Source organism: Mauremys mutica, chromosome 14 (genome assembly GCF_020497125.1).
Source record: "Mauremys mutica isolate MM-2020 ecotype Southern chromosome 14, ASM2049712v1, whole genome shotgun sequence".
Taxonomy (NCBI): Eukaryota; Metazoa; Chordata; order Testudines; family Geoemydidae; genus Mauremys; species Mauremys mutica.
This window is the reverse complement of record NC_059085.1, coordinates 37,758,987-37,781,064: the sequence shown is the minus strand read 5'-3', so window position 1 is coordinate 37,781,064 and position 22,078 is coordinate 37,758,987. Positions and strand designations below refer to the sequence as shown.

General features: G+C 39.8%; 1 protein-coding gene across 3 annotated transcripts in view; it reads right to left on the bottom strand.

The window, feature by feature from the left end:
• CDH13 (cadherin 13) overlaps positions 1 to 22,078 on the bottom strand; it is a 745,597-nt gene that overhangs the window by 6,229 nt on the left and 717,290 nt on the right. For all 3 annotated transcript variants that reach the window (XM_044987229.1, XM_044987231.1, XM_044987230.1), the window contains 2 exons: positions 21,542 to 21,775; positions 18,434 to 18,652 (listed from right to left, as the gene is read on the bottom strand). In XM_044987229.1, coding sequence (XP_044843164.1) covers positions 18,434 to 18,652; positions 21,542 to 21,775 — 453 coding nt within the window. The remainder of the gene's footprint in view (positions 1 to 18,433; positions 18,653 to 21,541; positions 21,776 to 22,078) is intronic.

Sequence of the window (22,078 nt, the reverse complement as noted above, 5' to 3'; positions counted from 1 at the left end):
TAGATTGTCACCCTTTACATTGTATCAGAGAGGTGACTACACAAGACCCAAAGAAGCAGAGGCAATTAGGATCTGCTCTAACACCCACTGGAGTTAATGGGAGTCTTTCCATTGACTCCATCGGGCATTGGATAGGTCCTTCATTGAACTGAAAATACTGTGTTTGAATTGAGAATGAAAGCACAAGGCTGTTGAAAGGATTCGGGTCAAATCACGCAGGGACCTGATCCTACAATAGTTGGACCCAATCTCAGCAGGGCTCCAGGCAGATGGAAGGATCTGCTTATGTGGAGATCACCGCACGCTTGGGCCATGAAGACACATGTCATATACCCATATCAAAAGAGATGAATGTGTTTACTGAATATGCTTGTCTAATCTATGTTAAATTTCTATTCCTCGATCACCTATTTATAGTTAACTGGCAAAATTATAAACACCTGCAGCCTATTCAGGACACAATGGGAATGGCTATTTCTGTTTGCTCCTTTCTGATTATTTGTTTTGTTCCTTTCAGACAAACTGAGTTTAATATCAATTTTGATAAAATTTATTTTGTTCTGACTAATTATTTGCTGCTTATTACTTTTGCATTATTTGAATGGAATGTAATGTTAAATTTCACTAACTAGGGAATCACATGCAGCACAACAAAGCAACCCGGGAAAACCTATAACAGCCTACCATCCCCTATGGCAAAATATAAATTATGCAAAATATATTCCTCTAATAAAAATAAGTGGAGGGAAATGAAACAAGCATAAGAACCTGGAGAGAGGCTTTTGAGAAGGTACACAATCTCTAGAGCTGAAGAATCAGAGTTCAGCCACTGGCTATCTTCTGCTTGCCTTTGTATTCGTCTTCCCCACTACTTTCTCCTGAGTTTGCTTAGCTATCATCCATACTTGCTTATATTTTTCCCAATTTTAAGTACATGCTGCTTTGTGATGTCTACTAGGGTTTCACCTACCATTGCACTGCAGTCATTTGGGGGGTGGAATTTAACTAAAGAGAATACAGTAATGCTACATTCTAATATAGTGCAGAAAGGAGGAGAACATATATCCATTTTAACAATAGAGTGAATCTTAGTTAGGAAAGATGCAATTACCTGAAGTGGAACATTGTCTGGATGGTAGGGCTAATGCCATCCCAATTTCAAACTACCACAACATTTGGGATGGTTTGGTTTGGGTGTTCAGGTATGGTTATTAAAGGCAGAGATGCTAATCACAAAATTCTGATCCATGTTTGGATATGGATACTCCTTGAGCACCACCACCATTGTTTAGATGAGGGGTTCAGATTTGGGCCCAACTTTCATAAATGCCTTGACCTCTGGTGACAGCGAAAAATAAATTTCACATCTCTGAAAGGCAATACGATGCCTCTCAGCATCATGAAGGGGCTCTTATTCAAACCTGACTCACAGGAAGTTGTGCTGCCTTTTGAATCAAAAATCTACTCTGAGTTTCTAGGAGTCTCTTGGAGGTCTCCAGCTAAGGACAGCCAGTCACACGTGGCAAATAAACAATAATCATAACACTCAATATCTGGATAATCCATAGGCTGAAATTTCTTCAGAAAATAAAATTTCAGGACACAATTATGAATCCCAACACAGTCAGGAAATTCCTAGTTGGTTCATCAGCAGCTTGTGAACAAAGAAATAGGGGCTACATTTGTTGCATTAATCATTCATTCTAAATAGGTTGCCCAGCTCTAGTTTTGAGCATGATTTTTCCATGCTAGTTTCTTCTCTACTGGAGTCTAATATAACTGTAACATAATATATATTTCAAAACCCTGCTTCACGCAGTATTGACAGCTCCTACTGTGCTGTGTTCATGGAAAATAAAATATATTTTTATGATGTAATGGTAATATTTTGACAATTTTCTCCACCTGCAAACAATCGCACAACCTCCCCCGTCCCATCCCACCCCCCAAAAAACATGCCCCTCACCTTCTATCTCTGAGTGCGAATTCGCAGTGGACTCACCCATTTACCAACTAGAATTTAGTTCCTCTGCTCAGCGACTCATGCAATATTCCCAGTGCAATTTCAACCAAATAAAAGAAATGCATTTAAATGTGCCTTGAAAAGTTGCATCAGCTGCTCTTCCTAATTGGAATGTCACCAAATTGATAAAACAAGAGGAAGAGCCAAGAAAAGATGGGATCCTGAACATATTCATCTCCCATTGAAGTCGACTAGAGACCCTGGTGCTCTGCAACTCTTATGATCAGGCTTACTGGGTTACTGGAACCGTAGAAAGGGCCACAGAGATGATTAGAGAGTGCACATTGGCTGAGAAGCTAATGCCAAAACTGGGCTTCTATTTAAGTGAGGGGTCCAGCTGAGGGCCAAGGTTCTGCTGTGTAGGGTTATGGGATTTAAGCTTTGATTTTGTGCATGCATACACACAGTCACAGACATACACACTTTTAAGAAACAATAGGGGAAAAAAAACCCTGCCGTTTTTCATCTAACTGTAGCAGGTGGAGATTCCATCTGTTCTGGTTTTCTTGAGGAAAAAATAGACTTTTATTTTTTATCAAGAGAAAGCTGTCAAGATTTTCAGTGGGAGTTAAGGTTATTCCTTTATGAGCCATGTAGTCTATCAAATGAAACCCTGGCAACAGTGAGACAAAGAAAACTGTTCATTCCATAGGTTCCAGGGACAGCACAAATGATGTACTGCTTCATTCTCCTGGATTTTGATGTGACCAGAAGCCCTTGATGGGACAATTCTTTTTATTTTTTTTTGCAGGCTGTACACTTCCTCTTCATTTTCTGATCTGGAGTTCAACACAGCCCTGTAGACATCCTTAGCTTTAGGTGTGCAGATGACAAGGACAATCCTATTCTAAGCACTGTTGGTTAGAGTAGCTTAATTTTGCTACTTCTTCTGCATGTAAATTGCCTGTGAGCTGCTTTCACTTCTCTGAGATACATGTTTTCCAAAATTATGTGCCAAATAATTGCTGCAAATAATTCTCTTCTGTATCTTGAGAGCAAGTACTCAGTATTTGAGTGTCAGTTAATTTTGATTGCACACAGAGGTAACATGATATGGTTTATGTTCCCAGATTGAATTCACCCCACTCTTCTATTCCAGTGTGAATATCAAAGTTTGCCAACTCAAAATTTGCTTTCCAAGAATATTCTCAAACAGTCACTTAAAATGTAGCATTTTCACAAACATTCTGGCCAGTAAAACTCATTTGCTGGAATATTTGCAGAAATTAAGAAGAGCCAAAGTAGTGGGCAAGATGCTCACGTGGGATAAATGAGTGTAGCCTCACTGAAATCAATAGTGTGATGCTAATTTAAATCAGCTCCCTTGCTACAGATTAAGCAAACTACTTGTAGTCCTACTTTTAGTGGACATAGAGAACAATTGAGCACCGTCCTCTTCATAACAGCATTAACATAGTTGAAGACTATTATCACATCCATCCTTCGTCTTCTTTTGTCAAGTCTAAACCTGCCCAGTTTTTTTAACCTTTCCTCAGAGGTCAGGTTTTTCTTTTAGCATTTTTGTTGCTCTCCTCTGGACTCACTCCAATTTTTCCACATCTTCCCTAAACTGTCGCATCCAGAGTTGGACACAGTACTCCAGCTGAGCCCTCCCCAGTGCCGAATAGAGTGGGACAATTACCCCCTATGTCTTACATACAATACTCCTGTTAATACAGCACAGAGGAGACCAGTCCTCTGAGGCCTGCCAATTCCTTCATCTCTTTTAAACGGCTGAATGCCTTCAAACTCACACTTGACTGCAATGAGAATTGAAGTTGGACTATTCTATTTAGGTACTCATACCATGCCCATTATCCTAGTCTCTGAATGCCCCCTGACTGTTGCATAATCAGACCAATACACCTATGAAGTTATGCCTCAAGATTAAAGGCTAACATCTCTGTTTTCTTGGCCACTGAATGTTAATGTGCTCTGCTTACAAGACCTTGGCATTGACACTAGAAAAAAGCCTCATTCCTTGTCATAAAAGAGGTACGTTTTCTGATCTGAGAGCCATCAGCTGTAATGGCCGTAATTCAGGAGATCCAACACTTGCTCACAAAAGAAAGACATGATTTAAAATTATATTGACCAGTTTTTCGGTGCTGCTCAAGGTATGGGTCAGACTTCCTGATTTATGAGATTCTTTGGCATTCTTATAAGAAAAAATAACCTGACAAACTTCCAACAGGTTTCACTTTCAATTTTGGTGGGAAAATAAATTTCAAAGAAGGAGGGACAATCAAGCCCTTCTGATTTGGACAGAGAAGAATGAAAATGGAAAGACAGGACAGGGATGTATTTCAACAGCATTGTTTCAACAAAGCTTTCTAAGAACAGTTATTAAGGAACCAATTCAACAGTAATTGAAGTCAATGGAATGCCTCCCAAGGGTTGTTCTAAGTGACACTGGGTAGAACAATCTCTTACAGACCATTCCACTGGTCAAGAACTGTCAGAATATGGGGTGCCCCCAATTTGCCCACTCCCCCTGCAGGATGTGCAAGAACTCTCCTTATGCCTAGCTATGCCAAACTGATTGTTTAATATATGTTCCAGTATTTTTCCAGGTATTGAAGTTAGGCTGACCATCATTCCCGAGGTCCTCTTGATCCTCCTTTTTGAAGATAGGTAATATATTTGCCCTTCTGCAGTCCTTTGGGACCTCATCCATCCCCAACCTCTTTCTCCCAGATGGAGAACTGCCCTAATAGAGCAGCTGGGGAATCAAGATATTTAAGGGGAATCCATAGTGGCAAAAAAGCAAAAAGGGGATGGAGGATGAGGAGGAAGTATCTGGTCCACAAACTAGCTTTACAGAGTTATATGAGAATGGCATGTGTAGGTCCTCTGCTTACTGTGTAAGGAGAGCTAATAACTGATGATATCAAGAAGGCGGAGGTGTTCAATGCCTACTTTGCTTCAGTCGTCACTAAAAAGATTCATGGTGACAAGATATTCAACACAATTTATATTAACAACAAGGAAAAAGGAATGCAAGCCAAAATAGGAAAAGAACAAGTTAAATAATATTTAAATAAGATAGATGTAGTCAAGTTGGTAGGGCCTGATAAATTCATCCTAGGGTACTTAAAGAACTATCTGAAGCAATCTCAGAACCATTAGCAATTATCTTGGAGAACTCATGGAGGATGGATGAGGTCCCAAAGGACTGCAGAAGGGCAAATATATTACCTATCTTTAAAAAGGGGGATCAAGAGGACCCAGAGAATGATAGACTGGTCAGCCTAACTTCAATATCTGGAAAAATACTGGAACATATATTAAACAATCAGTTTGTAAGCAGCTAGATGATAATAGAGTTATAAGGAGAAGTCAATATGGATTTGTCAAGAACAAACCAACCAACCTAATTTCTTTGTTTAATAGCGTTATTGGCCTAGTGGATAGTGGGGAAGCAGTAGATGTAATATATCTTGATTTTAGTAAGGCTTTTGACACAGACCCACTTGATATTTTCATAAGCAAACAAATGAAAAAGGTCGAGATGCAGTTTCTATAGGTAAATGCACAACTGATTGAAAAGCCATATTCAAAGAGTTGTTACCAGTGGTTCACTGTCAAATTGTATCTAATGGGGTCTTGCGGGGTTAATTTCTGGGTCTGGTACTATTCAAAATGTTGATTAATTACTCAGATTATGGAGTGGAAAGTATGCTTATAAAATCTGTGGATGACACCAAGCTGGGAGGGGGTAGCAGCACTTTGGAGGACAAGATTAGAATTCAAAATGACTGACAAATTAGAGAATTGGTTTGAAATCAACAAGATGAAAATCAGTAAAACTAAGTGCAAAGTGTTACACTTAAGGAGGAAAACTCAAATGCAAAACTATACAAATGGGAAATAACTAGCTAGATGAAAGTACTAGTACTGCTGAAAAGGATCTGGGGGAGATAGTAGATTACAAATCAAATATGAGTCAACAATGTGATGCAGTTGCGAAAAAGAAAAGTCATTATCCAATCATAAGGGTTTGTCTAATGGATAGTTTTTAAAAACGAGCTTGCAGAAAGTAACAATCCATTTTAAACAGTTTACTTAAGTGTCTGTGTTATGGATTTATACAATGGTAGTAGCCACTTATCTATTCCTAGAGGGCAAATCTAATGTGCACTCTCTATCCGAGGGTGTGTGATGGAAGAAAATGGTGAAAGAACACACATGCCATTCTTGAAGCCCAATATTTCAACCCGTCTTATCTTACCAAAAAAGCCCTATAGTTCATACCCTTGCCTATGGGCCTGATTTCCAAGAGCTCATTGTCCAACAACTCCCATCTAGGTACTTCCAGCTTGTATTGGAGGTACCTAGGTGGCACTGACCATTCCCTATTTGTTTCAAAGAAACAGAACAGAACAGTAAAACTACATTTCAGAATGTGGACCCATTTGCTAAACAGCCCTTGAATGCTTTCTTCCTCCCAAGAGACAAAAATCAGCCCTGTGTGGAGGGACATCAGTACATGTCCTATGCACCACTGAAACCCTCATGGGAATTAATGGTGCATAAGCTTTGTGCTGACCCTCTGCATGGAGATGAACTTTACCCAAGATGTGTTTTTGTACCAATTCTAATTTAACATACAGTAGGATAGGTAATAAAACTGGATTCTAGAGTTCACTGCTTGTATGTGCCATTTTCTTTAGAGAGAAAGCTTCAATTACCCTCTCATCAGAAACACTGAATTTAATCTTTGCATAATTAAAAAACCACATTTACAAGATGGGGTTTGTTGAAACCTCAATACTGTTGCAGAGTTAGTAGGGAAATGGTATATAACATCAGAACCACAGTCACCTCACCAACATTCAGATAATTATTTCCTGGGCTTACCCTCTAGAAAAGGGCACGGATTAGATACATAGTTACTGCTGTAGCCTAAATGTAAATTATAACAACAACACACCGTAGAAGTTTTCAAATAAATTATCTGTTTTGCCAGTGTCCCAGTGTGTGTGAGTTTTCCAAATATCCAGAACTATGCTCTCTTTGAGCTTTCTCCAAATCTATCTCCATCGACTTCAACAGGACTTGGATAACACTCTTGGAAATTACTAATATTTCTTTGGGCATATAGAAAATAATCATTTAATAGTCACTTCCTAATGAGACCTAGGTTAAATCTCAGTGTAGCAAGATGTTCTATAAGCTTTACTGCAGGTGTCAGAAGATATAGGTTCCTGATCTTTGCCAAAGAGGCATTAGCTTTTCTTGGGAAAGAAGGGAAATTTATTCCCCAAATTCCCGCTAGACTTGGAAAGATGAAACATCTGCCCCAGTTAGAAAATGTGTTTCCTCATCTCAGCAACCAAGAAACCTATTTGTTGCATGAGCCAGGCAGAAACAGTGATCTAACTGAACATACATACAAGAGTAAAGGGTCTATAAGAAAGAGAATGTAAATGATTTTCCAATGGACAATATTCAGTTCACAGATTCACCCATGTAGTTCATTGTCATTTGCTTTAGTAAAATGACTTCTAGATCCTCAATGGTAAGAAAAATACAGCATGTAGTATTTCTGTACGTCTGGAGTGAATCTGTTGTAACTCTACCTACAACTCCACTAAAATCTTAAACACCAATATCAATATTTAGTTTTATGAATTAAAATGACAGAAGTGCTATACAAATGGTTGAGACCAAGCTTGGCAAGGAAGTGGAGAAACATGTCAGTTCAGGCAGATCAGCTACAAAAGGGCACACCAGGTCTTCTGAGGCTGAAATAATTTCCAAAGGGAAGTTTCTTTGCTACTGCCAGCCTACTTTAAAGATGTTTTCACTTGCGCTATGAAGTAATTTATCAGAGGGGTAGCCGTGTTAGTCTGGATCTGTAAAAGCAGCAAAGGGTCCTATGGCACCTTATAGACTAACAGACGTTTTGGAGCATGAGCTTTCGTGGTTGAATACATGCATCCGATGAAGTGGGTATTCAACCACAAAAGCTCATGCTCCAAAACGTCTGTTAGTCTATAAGGTGCCACAGGACCCTTTGCTGCTTTTACATGAAGTAATTTGTTAATTAAAAATATAAATTGGCCCGAACTTCCGTTGGAGTAACACTACTTTGGACTGGCTGATGATCTGGACTTTATCTTTTTAACTCATCAAGTTCCTCCTCCTTCGTTGAACCCTTTTTTCTTGATTTGTTTATTTGTTTGCTTTTATACAATGGACAATTCTTAGGCAGTGTAAAATATGCATGTGACCTCTACTTAAAGCAAAGCACATCAGTCCTATATGGATTAGTAGTGATGCTTGTTTTGTGGTTGAGGGAAAGTTTGAAACCTAGCCTACAACTTTTTACAAGTGCTCAAAGTGATTATGCAGCTACCTAATAAAGCAGCTTCCATAAAAATCCCTGTGTATTATTTGTTGAGAGTATATTAATTTGGGGACTATGATTCCTACAGTAAAGCAGCAAACATATTACAGGCCTTGGATATATTTTTTTCTTTAAGTAATACAGTCACGTCACCATAGCTTTGATAGACAATAAATATAAAGCTGCACTCTCTTTCAGTTCAAGTGGGAAATAGGAGGGAAGGGGAAGATGTCCAGTAAAATAAGTATGTAGGAAAGAATTCTCTCAAGCACTGAGCTGTTAAATCCCACTGAATGGCTGAAAATATTCATTTAATAAAACAGACAAGTAAATGTTTGAAGTAGACCGACCGAGTAGTTCTTTTTAGGTTTTCACACATATAGTACTACAGAAAATTAAATACATCAAAGGTAAGAGCCAGCCAACCTTTTAAAACAATGGAGAACTATTTAAGCCGTCTGGTCTCATCTTCCAAAGCAATACAGCTTAGTTTGCGAGCAGTCTTGCAAAAGTAGAGCATGAACATAATTAGTCCAGGGACACTTAGGTCTCTAGGTAAACTACATCCCAACATGAAATATTGAGAGAATCCCTAAAAACTCGTTATTAAGATAGAATGCAAATGAGAGGAAAGTAATTTGCTCAACAGCCATGGAAGAAAGTGAAATCAATTAGAAATTTTTCAGATATGGCTGTGCTGATGCTATATATAGATAAATATCACTTTAAACTGCCCCTGAATTTTCATTTCAACCCTAAATCTTCAAAGCACTTTTGTACATGCCCAGTCTGTGCATGCATAACCCATGCATGCACAGATCTTAAGGTGGACATGAATGATTCAAAGCCCCAGTGGCTTCTTCAAACATTCCTCTGGATAATAAGAGTTATCTTCATCCAATCAAGCAACACAAACAACACCATGTGACATTTGTGGCCAATCAAAACCCACCAACTCATCTTGAATTTCAGATATCACATACTGAATACCAGTAGCAAGTTGTTTATGATCAGTCTATATAGAAAAATATAATTCACAAAGATATGTGTTAGTAATTTTGAGGTCCTCAGATACTACAGTGATTGAGAGAGAGAGAGAGAAAAGCATAGCTAGATAAAATAGCTAAGCTAGAGAAAACAGAATCATGATTTGTTGTGGACATTTTAATGAGCAGGAAAACAGCCTAAATTTGTCCAGTAAATTATTTTCTGTGAATCATTTGCTCAGCCCTCATTTTTAAGTAGAGTCTATTTTAGAACAATTCAGAATACTGCCTGAAGTTATACACATGATGTTACAATGCTATCCAGAAAACAAACATAGTACTTTATATTACAACCATTTACCTCTGCCAAATAAAAAAAATGGAAAAAGAAAATGTTCTTCTGAACGCACACCACAGAAAAGGTTACTAGTTTAATCTCTTCAAATGTCTGTTTCACCTCCATGGAATGCCTGGTCTTACCACCACTACAGATTTTAAGGAACTAGTTGTTTTTGTATTATAAAATATTTATTTATTTTACATTCCCAGTACATATCTATCGAGCTATATTTTCTAAACTGTCACATGTTTTTCAACATTTATTTTTCTGGAATCTTTAGTTTAAATATACTTAAAATGCCCTTAAAATCCAAATAACTGTACTGATTCACTGAAATTTAGGCTAATGACTTACATTTTCATTAAGGTTAAGTATAAACTGTGTGTGTTGCTATTGGTCTTATCTATATAGCTAGGCATTAGATACTGAACCTGCAATTCATTGTGCATGGGCAGATTGCTGTGCCCATTTAAAGCCCTCTGACTTTATGTGTGCTCAGCAGTCAGTCGTCTCACAATAAGTTGTAAGACCCAGGTGTTACATAGCCATTATTATCAGAGTATCTGAGCATCTCATCAACATTAATGAGTTAATTACGTTTCTGAGAAGTTGGAAAAGATGGGGGGCTAAGAAAGACACAGAGATTAGATGTGCCCAAGATGTCTGAAGTAGACCTGAATCCACATCTTCTGGCTCCCAGTCAAGCGCCTTAAACATAAGAGCACTATTCTTCTACTAGAGCTTGCTCCATCAAAAAATTTAAGGGGCTCGCAACAAAATGATTGTTCTCACAATACAGGTGGGCCTGTGTCTCCTTGCATTTCAAATCTAGGCATAATTATTAAGTACATTTTACAGCACTGTATATCCCTTATCTTCAATGGAGATATTTCTGATTTACACCAGTGTGAGAAGAGAATCAGGCCCTAAACAGCACTATTTAAAGCTCCTTTCATGCATACAGTATGCATGCTGGAATACCAGAAAAGAGCCTTTGACTGCAGCAGTGCACAGCTACTAATTTTCACATCTGAAGCATTCATAGATTTTGTACATAGGGAAATTTTGCTAATATGTACAGCTCTATGTGATGTCAATACTGAAATTCTATTTTTCTTAAAAAAATGAGTACTTGCCCTGGTAGAAATTCACTACTTTTACTAAGAAGTTTTGGCTTTTGTTTTCATTTAACCAGCAAAATGTCAGTTCTCCTATCTGTGAAAACTACTTATTAAAATAAAACCAGCCACAACACATCCTAAAAGCACTGAGATGGGAATTCTATATATTTACTTTTTGGCAAACCCACTAAAATGAAATGTTTTCCGCGTAATTTCTTCCTCTGACCTCACAGAACAGAACCAGATATTTGCTTCTTTTGAAAAAAATATCCTCTAAAAATTAAACAAAAGTTAAACGATGAAAAGCTGTATTACTCGTCTGATTCAACCTAAGCAAAGCAAAGAAATTCAGAGATAAGACTCAAAACTGTGTACCTGCAGGTAAAAGCCCTGCATTGGCAAAGGAAAAGACCAGACAACCTGATAGGTCTTTTCCATCTGTAACTTCTATCATTTGTCTTTGGTTCACACGAGATCGCATTGCCTGAATCTTCAGATGCGAGGTGTTCTTGCATAAAGTAGAATTTATATGCTGCAATTCCTTTGTACAATGAGGTGGGTTAAAGGTGACATTTCATTATCAATTCTGGCTCTCCACACTCACGCAAGTTTAAATCTGCCAGTTAATATTATTTGAAGATTTTTTTATTTGTTTAATATCCAACATTTGAAATCCAGGGGAAAAATACAATGTTGGGTCTATTAGCCCTGTAGATGCATTCCTAAATGGGGATGGTGGGCAGCAGAGAGGAAAGGCTATAGAGGTGGTGGTTACCATTTCAAAAGAAAGGATAGAGGAAATTAATAGGAAGTTAAATTCAAGGATCTCTCTCAGGCTTGTCTGCAATCAAATACAGGCATCAGTGCACTACTCTTGTTTCTCACCACACTGAAGGCTTTTTACACTTTCGTTTGACAAATTAATTTCAACACAGAGACCACAACTCATTTCATTTCTTCACAGCCACCTTATTTTTGGTTTCTATTTCTTTCTGTTCATGATAATGGAGACGTGGGCTGAAGTCATCTTTACAACTTTGTAGCCCGCTTCCCAGACTGGATCAAAGGTTCCTATCATTTGTCTACCGTCAACTAAGACTTAAAATGTTTAACAGACGTTTTCAGTTTCACTTCTTTCTCATAAGTAAATTAAAGAAAAATATTGTTACTGCTGTAATTAATTGAAGGCATCACTGAGCATGCTATTTGTTCTGGTTTTGACTATTGGTCTTTGAGGTCTCATTTTTAACCTCTTGTTTTCAGTGGGCCTAGCTCTGACTTGGCCTTTTATGTTGATTTAACATACATTAAAATGTGACAAGCAACCTCCAGTTTGAGACGATGTACAATTATTTCAAAATCAAGTCTAAATATTTAAATAATAATATTCTGCATACTGGCCATCTGGTCTGAAATCTAGAGCTGATCATACAGGATAGCTATAGTCGAGCTCTTCACGGAGAGCCCGGCCTTTGCTGTTGAGCTCACTGTGACCATGAACACAGGTATGTTTTCTTCCTGGTCCTCTTTTAAGGCAATGGCAAATAGCCTGATGGAGCTGGAGAGCATTTATACTTGCCCACTCTGTTGTGCATATATCCAGCCCTGTAGGTTCTTTGATGCATATCTGCGAGTGGGCTTGTTTTGATTAAGTTCATTGTGGAAACTCATTCTACCATGGCAGCGCTACAGGGGAATGAGAACAATATTTCTATCAGGCACAAAGTATCCTGAAAAACAAATAGTCTGGTGGTTAAAAGCTTGTTAACGTTTATGTACACTGTCATTTGTTGTGAAATTAATGGTATTTAAAGTGTAATTTGTACAGACAACTATGCTCCTTTTACTATCCACCCAACACCTGTGGAAAGTGATCTGCCAGACTGTCAATTTGTACATTGCCATAATGGGCTAATTCTTCTTTTTTTAATCACTAGGTCACTTTGTGGAGATCCTCTTAGTGGAAAGGCTGGGAGGTTTCAGTTAAAATGGTGAATAAGTCCATCATGAAATACAAAATGCTAAAAAATGTTTTGATCCCCTTCAGAATACCCCTCACTTGGGCTACATCAGCTCCCAAATTCAGATATTTTTACTGCGTGACATTAAAATAATCATTTTTGATCATTTTCCATCTGTGGTAAATCCGCCTAGCATACATGAGGGATACCTCCATGTAGCAGGGTGGACCCTGCTCCGGGGTTTTAAGGGGTTAAAAGTGGCCTGACAGAGCTGGGCTGATTGGGAAAGTGGCTGCAGCTGGGGGCCACGCCCCAAACTGAAGCCCTGGGGCTTATAAGAAGCAGGGAAGCCAGAGCCCACACAGTCTCTCTGCCTGCAGAGAGAGATGGGCCTGGCTGCTTAGGGCTTGAGGCTAGATACCTGAGTGAAGCAGGGCTGGGAACAGGCTGAGGAGCTAGGGAAGCTCCAGCCTGGAAAGCCCCAGGCTGCGGCCTAGCAAAGGGCCAAAGGTACTGGGAGTTGCAGAGGGCAGCCCAGGGGTAGGACAAAGCAGCAGGTCCAAACCCCTATTGCCTGTGATGAGTGGGCTGATACTGCAGTCTGCCCCAGGGTGTGGGGCTAGGCCATGACTGTCAGTGGCCACTACTGAGGCAAAGTGGGGATAGTAGGGTGGGGGTTCCCCTGGGAGGGGGGAGACCCAATTACAGAAAGGGGCACCGGGTTCAGGGAGGGACACGGGGGCCTGCGAACAGGGGGATCACCAGCCTGCCGAGGGCGCTCCAGGGCTGGACTGCGGGAAATTCTGAGACCAACCAGCAGGAGGCGCCGCAGGGGTGAGTACCGCCCGTTTACACTCCAACATAACTTATTTTGGCTTGGTTGGTAAATTAACATGCTGCGTCTCTTTCCTGAAAGAAACAAATAGTTGACTGTAACTGAAAGGCCCTGCCCGGTCATCACAGACCTCAAATCAGAGCCCCGAGAAACAATATTGTACCTTAAAACTGAGGCTTATGCGCAGATGTGTCAATAGTGCACTCCTCCCTAGTCCTGCCTCCTTGTCCCAAGGCATTGCTCTGTGTGACTGACATCCAACAGGCTTATCCCCGTTCTCTCTGGCTGGCAGCTGAGATCTATTTCTCTGATCAGCCCCATCTCTTCACCCTACTACCCGGAAGCTTCGTTTGTTCCACTCTCAATCAGCAATGCCCTTTTGACAGGCACCCTATTTCTGCTCTCCCTGATAGTACAGGGCCACAAGGAGACAGGGATGGCCAGACTGGATCCGACCCATGGAGGATCTTGTCTAGTATCCTGTCTCTAACAGGGCCAGCACCAGATGCTTCAGAGGAAGGTGTAAGGTGTAATGTCTGCAAAAGGCAGATTAGGAATAATGTTCCCCAACTTTAGGTCTCATCCTGATATCTAATAGTTAGAGATTGGTTTAAGCCCTGAAGCATGAGATTTAATATCCCTTCCAAAATTTCTTAGCATTAACTATTGTAACTCTGGATGTTCTTGTTATCCAGACAAGTGTCCAATCCCTCTTTAATCTTGCTAAGTTCCTGGCCTCAATGACGTCCTGTGGCAATGAGTTCCATAGATGAATTATGCATTGCACAAAGAAGTATTTTGTTTTATCACTTTTGAAATGTCACTTTTCCATTCCTAGGAATGGCCTTTGTTCTTGTTTTATGAACACCACACAAACGGGCAATCCCTGCTTTCCTTTTCTTGCCCCAACCACACATCTACTTATCCCAGGCTTCTGGGCAATTGTATATTTCTTAGCCTGCCATTACTGAATGTACTCAGCAGCAGCTGAATATGCTGAACTGTTTCCTTTTGCTTGTCTTGAAGTTTTAATCAGGTTCTTCAGTTCTGCATTCATTTCATTCAGAAATCTGTCACATATCACTTCTCCTGTGACTTACAGAACAGGCATATTTTCTAAGTGTAGCTAATAATTGCCCTATTTAAAGATGTTTTGTACTGGCTGGAGATGCACACCAGGCATTTTTATATGGAAAAGCTCTCTCATGGGGTTATCCATCCTCACGCCAGATGTCAATTACAAAAATGAAAGATTTTGCCACGAACAGCAAAGTTCACTTGATTGAGGAATTTACCTCCTAGGAATAAGAGCCTCATAAAACATAAGCACCAGGAGCAAAGTGAGCTACGTAAGGGGTTTTGCAAAAATTAAATCCATAACTTGACACTAGCAATGGGATATTTCTTCTGTTCAATAAGCATTAAACTTATCTTAGTTTTTATGGCACCATAATCTTTGATTACTCTGATAAATATTTGGACTATGCAAGACATTGTGATGGAACTAATGGCAGCTATAAAAAGATACCCTACTTTTGGACATGAATAGGAACCACCCCTCTTCACCCCCTCCTCCCCCCATAGCTTCCCGGAAATGACACCAGCACATTTTGCAAAAGTTCTGAGGCAGAGCCAAACTTCTCAGCTACCTCCTAGGCTTCATTCTCTACTGCCTTGTGTGGTCATGCGCACCTGTGGAAAGTGATTTTAAAATGCTACCGGTCTGATTTAACAATGGTTTTCAGTCACTTTGCACAAGTATTAATGACTGTACAAGATATAAGACATTGTAAAATCAGGGCCCCCTCTCTCCACAATGGATTGAATCAGATTGAGCATCACTGGATTTTAGGAAAAATTCTAAATATGGTCTGAACACGGGAAGTCAGGCCTATCTTTGCCTGAATGTGCTTAACCCTGTTTGTTGAATTCATGCTCACATTCACAACTGTGGATAAAATCACCTACATCTGGCAAAAGGTGGTCATTCCACATGTGTTTCCCAAAACAGCTGGTGTTTCCCTGGCTTTTCATTAGTTGCCAAGACAAAAAGAATATCTTTTCCTACCCAAACAAACCACACCTGCAAATCATGCACACATACACCATTTGTGCTGCTGTTTTGCAAAATTAGAGACCAGGATCCATTTTTAAATTTGACCCTTAATTTTTTGACAGGCAGCTTTTTAAAAAAAAAAAAACAGGCTACTATTTATGGGCTTGCTTGTGGCTTTTATGCCTCAAGCCCACGTAGCATGTGGTGCAGAGCTCTGCTACTCCAGGAAGAGTGCCAGAGAGAGTGAGCGTCTTGGGTGGTACTGTCTCTCCGGCGCTGCACCTTGCATATAATGATGGAGCAATATGCTCCCTCAGTATGCAGGCCTTGTTCTATGGCTTGGTATCGAGTGTTGGCAGGACCAAGCAGCTACCACCTCCTACCCCTTCTCATTATATTGCTCTGTAATGGAATTTTGGGGTGGGCAAGAAAGAACCAGCAGTCCCTGTCTTTCCCAGAATGCAAGGACCATCAATGTGAATGGTTCTTTTGAAGCCACATAAGGAGGGGGAATCTCATTGTGCAATCTTCTGTTCCTGCGCACATAGGCCATTTCTCACAATCTGGGCCTATATATGGCTCACATTTTAACTAGTTACAGTTGCAGGGAAATATCCTCAGTGATGATCTGGATCCAAAATGTAGATAAACCTACTTCCCAGGGTTCATTCCCAGGAAAAATGTCTTGACCTCTTAACCTGCTAGATAACAACCAAGTGGGTACATTCAAAACCAAAAGACTTAACCAAAAGATATTAAAACAATGTAACCCCGTCCTGTAATCACATCCTGTACAGACAAACCAAAAAGAGTAAAGTTTCAGAAGGAAAATTGAAATCTCATCTACAGATGCAAGGAGGTTATCATAATGGGCCTGGCTTATGCCTGATATAATGCCATTAACTTCCATGTAGCTGCATCAGAAATGAATCTGACCCAATGAGCTGCATATTAATACACGCTGATATGATTTTTTAATGTCCTGCAGAATAGTTCTAGCAAACATAATAACTACTTAGGGCTGAATTCAGGGTGCAGGTAACTGGACTGACAAGTGCAGTCACTTCAGATGTCACCCAATGGAATCAAAAACAGGAATTTGCACTTAACATTTGTACAGCTCTTTTCATCTTCAAAGAGCTTCACAACGTTAGCTAATTCTAAACTTCCCACAGTGACTTTTATGCCAACCCTTTGGGATAAAAGCAATAGACTCAAATAGAAAAGCAACCAATATGATGTATACTATATAACTCAAGCAGCTCCAACATGCCATATGTGCAGAACTCTGCTACTCAGGCCTTTATCTCAGCATAATGTCATATTTTACTTTACTCAGACTTTAAGCCCTTTGGTCATGCTGAGGTGTTAAATCCACCTATACAATACCATGCATACATATGGTGTACCGTACAAATCTTACACAATCCTTATATCCTAGGTGAATTGTTAGTATTATCGCCATTGTATAGATGAGGAAACTGATGTAAGAGATTTGTCCAAGATTAGAGGTGGGCAAATGTTTTTTGGACAAATAGCTTATTTGTCAAAAAATGCAATTTCGGGTTGACCAACACTATTTGTGAATTTGGGTTGCATTCATCAAATAGTTTTGGCCAAAAATCCTCCCTCAGATTTTTTTTTTTAATTCAAAATATTTTGTTACAACATGCTCAAACTGAAACATTTTGACCTTTCATTTCAAAATGATGTTGTGGGTTTTTTTAAAATTTTGCTTGATTAATTTAAACAAAACAAGCAAAAACACACTCAAAACTAAAGCAAACAAAGAGGCGGGGGGAAGGGTTTGGATTGAATAAAATATTTTGTTTGACCTGAATGAATTGAGGGGAGAAAGGGAAATGGAAATGAAAACTTCCATTTCAGGTTGATATGAAATTAATTTTATTTCCAGATTTTTTTGGCTCAACTACTGAACTGAAAAATCAATTATTTTCTCAGTTCTGCCCAAGACCATTAGAGCGAGCCAAGGGCAGAGCCAGCATTAGAACTCGGAAGTCCTTGTCCCCCCAGTCACATCACCTTTCAAGCATTAGTTTTGACTCTTAACCCTCCAAAATTAAATTGTGCATTCGAAAGGTTTATTCTTCTTTTTAGAAAGGCCTACTCAGAAGCATCAAAGAGAGACCATCCATTGAAAGTTATCCCAAGACATCAACTCCTGTTCTCTCTTTTTGTCTTGCAGTTCTCCAGACTATCAATCTTAGATGTCTATAAACTCAGACTCTTGAATAAATTCCCTGTGTACGGTTGCTGACGTACTTTATGCGGGGGAATAGATTGAAGCAGACACTATTCATTTTCATAGTGACCCACAACAGCTATTGTTACAAGAACACCTTTAATCTCCTGTTTCTGTTTTTGAATTGAATTCAGGTGGGGAGAGATGAAGGAAAATGAGTCACAAATCTCTTTACTACCACCCATGCTTCTCAGTTTATAATATCTCAGCTTTGATTTTCTTTGATTCTACTCAAAACTTTTCCTGTATTTGCAATCACCTGCTAATTTGACAACCTGGCATTTCCTACCCTTTTTCTGCCTATAGAATTTTTTTTCCCCATTCACATACTTTCTCAAAATATTCAGATGTCACACTGTGGACTCTTAGATCACTGTACAAATTAACTTCTTCTCCCTTGGGTAGGTTTTCTTATGAAGAGGCACAAAAGATTCACTTCCAAGAACCTAGATAAATAATGCTTCACTGTTACTACTTGGAGTTTAGGAAAACTTACAAAATAAACTGAAGAGTGAAAAGAGAAGGATTAGGATCATGCTGATATGAAGGGCATCGGCTGCACTGCAGTCCATTTTGGATTTCTTGCAGGAACACACTTGTACTTTCAGTTCGGTATTATTAGTCAGAGGCGGTTTTCCGGAATCTGTCACCAAGATTGGGATGTTGTAATTGGCCTTCTTCAGGTTTTGAAGCAGGCTGACCTGGGCATGAGTGTCTGCAAGGAATAAGGAGGTAACAATTAGGCAGCCATGCGGGGGTGGGGATAAAAAGGCACCAGTACGCCACACCACACATGCCACATGAAAATCTAGGGGGAAATGAGAGCACTCTGCATAACTAGGCTGGGAGGATTTGTTCGTAAATGTCCATTTCACAAACCCACAAAAAACAATTTCCATCAATAATAATCAAAATTCAGATAGGCACAGTAAGAAAGTGCTTCTTGAGAATTTATGAGTTTAATATAAGGATATTTACTTTGTACATTTTGACATGTGATATGTTTTAACTATTATAAAAAGCTTTATTAACTTTTCTAATCTCAACATCTACTGTCATTAAATAACCGTCGTCTGACTCCCTCCTCCCCTTAATTTTGTGCAACTGTGAAAATGTAAATTGATAAAAGTAAACAAAAGTGCTTAAAATTAAACGTGATATTATCAGTCAAAATTCTAAAAAAATAGAAATGTATTTCTTCCAAGCCTATATATAACTGATTACAAAATGGTATTCAATCAACAACTTGGTCATAGGAATTCTTCTTCTTTGGCATGAGTGTATTTTCCCCCAGCTCCTTCTGCAATCCCATTACCAAAAAAAAAAATTAAAGAGTTTATTTAGTTTAAAACTATGATTTTTTCAACTGAAGCCAGTCAACTGGCAAATTCCAATGGAAACATACCAATTAAGGGGTAGATTGTGGCTGACCCACAGTGAGAGGGGAAAGGGGAAGACAGATGCGGAACTGTTGTAACTTATCAATACTCTATGTGACCTCGTTTGTGGCACAGTTACCGTATAGCTATAACAACGACTTTATAGACTAACAAATTTATTAGGGCATAAGCTTTCATGGGCTAAAACCAACTTCATCAGATGCATGGAGTGGAAAATACAGTAGGAAGATATATATACACATCGTACGTGAAAAGATGGGGGTTTCCTTACCAATTCTAACGAGACAATTCAATTCAATTCTATTATCAACAGGAGGAAAAAACACTTTTGTAATGGTAATCAGGATGACCTATTTCAAACAGTTGACAAAGTGTGAACAACAGTAGGGGGAAATTAGCATGGGGAAATTAGTTTTTAGTTTTTGTAATGACCCATCCACTCCCAGTCTTTATTCAGGCCTAATCTGATGGTGTCCAGTTTGCAAATTAATTCCAGTTCTGCAGTTTCTCGTTGGAGTCTGTTTTTGAAGTTTTTTTGTTGAAGAATTGCCACTTTTAAGTCTGTTATTGAGTGTCCAGGGAGGTTGAAGTGTTCTCAGACTGGTTTTTGAATGTTGTAATTCTTGACATCTGATTTGTGTCCATTTATTCTTTTGCATAGAGACTATCCATTTTGGCCAATGTACATAGCAGAGGGGCATTGCTGGCACCCGATGCCATATATCACATTGGTAGATGTGCAGGCAAACAAGCCTGTGATGGTGTGGCTGATGTGGTTAGGTCCTATGATGGTGTCCCTTGAATAGATATGTGGACAGAGTTGGCGACGGGATTTGTTGCAGGGATAGGTTCGCGGGTTAGTGTTTTTGTTCTGTGGTGTGTAGTTGCTGGGGAGTATTTGCTTCAGGTTGGGGGGCTATCTGTAAGCAAGGACTGGCCTGTCTCTCAAGGTCTGTGAGAGTGAGGGGTTGTTAGTCTCTAAGGTGCCACAAGTACTCCTCATTGTTTTTGCTGATACAGACTAACATGGCTATCACTCTGAAACCTGTATGGCTATATTGAATCATTGCGATGTTTCCTGTAAGCATATGTTGGTTTAGTTTAAGAGCAAGGCTGTTGGGAAATAAGCAGAAAGACCACACAATGGCTCCAGATAAGCAACCTTCTAATAAACACATCAGCAGGCATGAAGAGACAACGACTGAACTATTAGTTGTGAAGATACTGGTTCCAGGCTCCAGCCAAGTTACAGGACTTGTTTTGCCAGTGCTGGAAGCCAATAGTACAAAAGGATTTTAAAATGCAGTTGAGAGGTGGGGGCAGTTGTCAGGGAACTGTTCCTGGAGAACAGACAGCCACAGACAACCCGCTTGGAGATCTGAAGAAGGTAGGCCTTCTTCCAGGGGGATGGTAAGCCTTGGGGAAGATAGACATACATGTAGACCTCTTATTGTTTTAAAATATTTTTTCTCATATGTTACACGTTGTTCCAGCTATATTAACCACTGGCCACAGGCTCCCAAAGGGCGGAATCACAGGTATCCAAGCTGGTTGGGACCTGCTGGAGGTAAGCCCGAGACTTGGTGTAAGAATGGGAGAATTGCGGGATTCCAGCCCCTGGAAAGATAAGGGCACAACACCTAACACCTGCTGAGCTTCATTCAGACAGGCCAGAGAAGGGGTCAGAGGAGCTGCTAGTCTGTAACCATGAAGGCCTATAGGGTTGTCCATGGGGGGATTCCCTCACCCTACTTAACTGGTTTGATAAAAAGGGGCTATGGGGAAGTAGAGAGTAGGCAGGTCCATGGCTCTGTACATCCTAGGCAGTGGCCAATGGAGTTGCCCACTGGTATGCGAGGGAGTGTGCTGAAACCTCTTATGGTGTACTGACCCCAAGGCAATTGGGCTCTGAATGCTCCCCACCAGGGTGGAAATGGGCAGGAGGGAAAAAGAATGGCCCCACACCACCCATCACAGTGGGTTGTGCATTAAGAATCACTAGTTTGTCATTCAGTTCAATGGGCTTTGGATCAGGCCTTAAAGACACAATCTACTCATAAGTGATCTGTTCTAATCATCCAAAGCACATAAGAGTACATGTGTGAAAGTACGCCTATCACATTACTTTGCTCCTTGATCTCAGAGAGCACTTATAGGAAGACTGAAAGAATAAAGGTATAAGAAAAATAAATTAAAAGACTTACTGTTGATCTTGGTGATTTTCCACACTTTATCTGGGCCAGACTGTTTACTCAGTTCAAACTTGAATGGATCCGTGTTAGGGTGAAGGTCCTTATCTGATGCCCCCAAGACCACTACCCTGAGATCTTTTGCATCATCACAGACTTTTGCCAATGTTGGATAAATGGCGGGGGCATTGTCATTGACATCTTCCAGAGTTATCTGTAAAGTTCCCGTGCCGGTTGCAGGAGGGTTGCCTATGTGACAAATAAGCAAGTATTTATAAGCTTGAGCTTTCATAATACATGCTCATCTCTAACAGGCACACCTGAATGCTCACAAAAGGAGATCAGCATCATTGACAAAGTGCCCACTGCTGACCATCATAGGTTGACCTTTGCCATTTTTTTTAAACTCAAGGGTTCCTTTCTTTTTGATTTAGACCCTATATTTTCCAAAATCCAGTAAGTATGATTTCAACAGTAAGGAGAGTAGATCTAAGCAAACCTCTGTTCAGGACGACTCTGTGAGGTAGAAAATGAGGCCGAAATTATATTAGA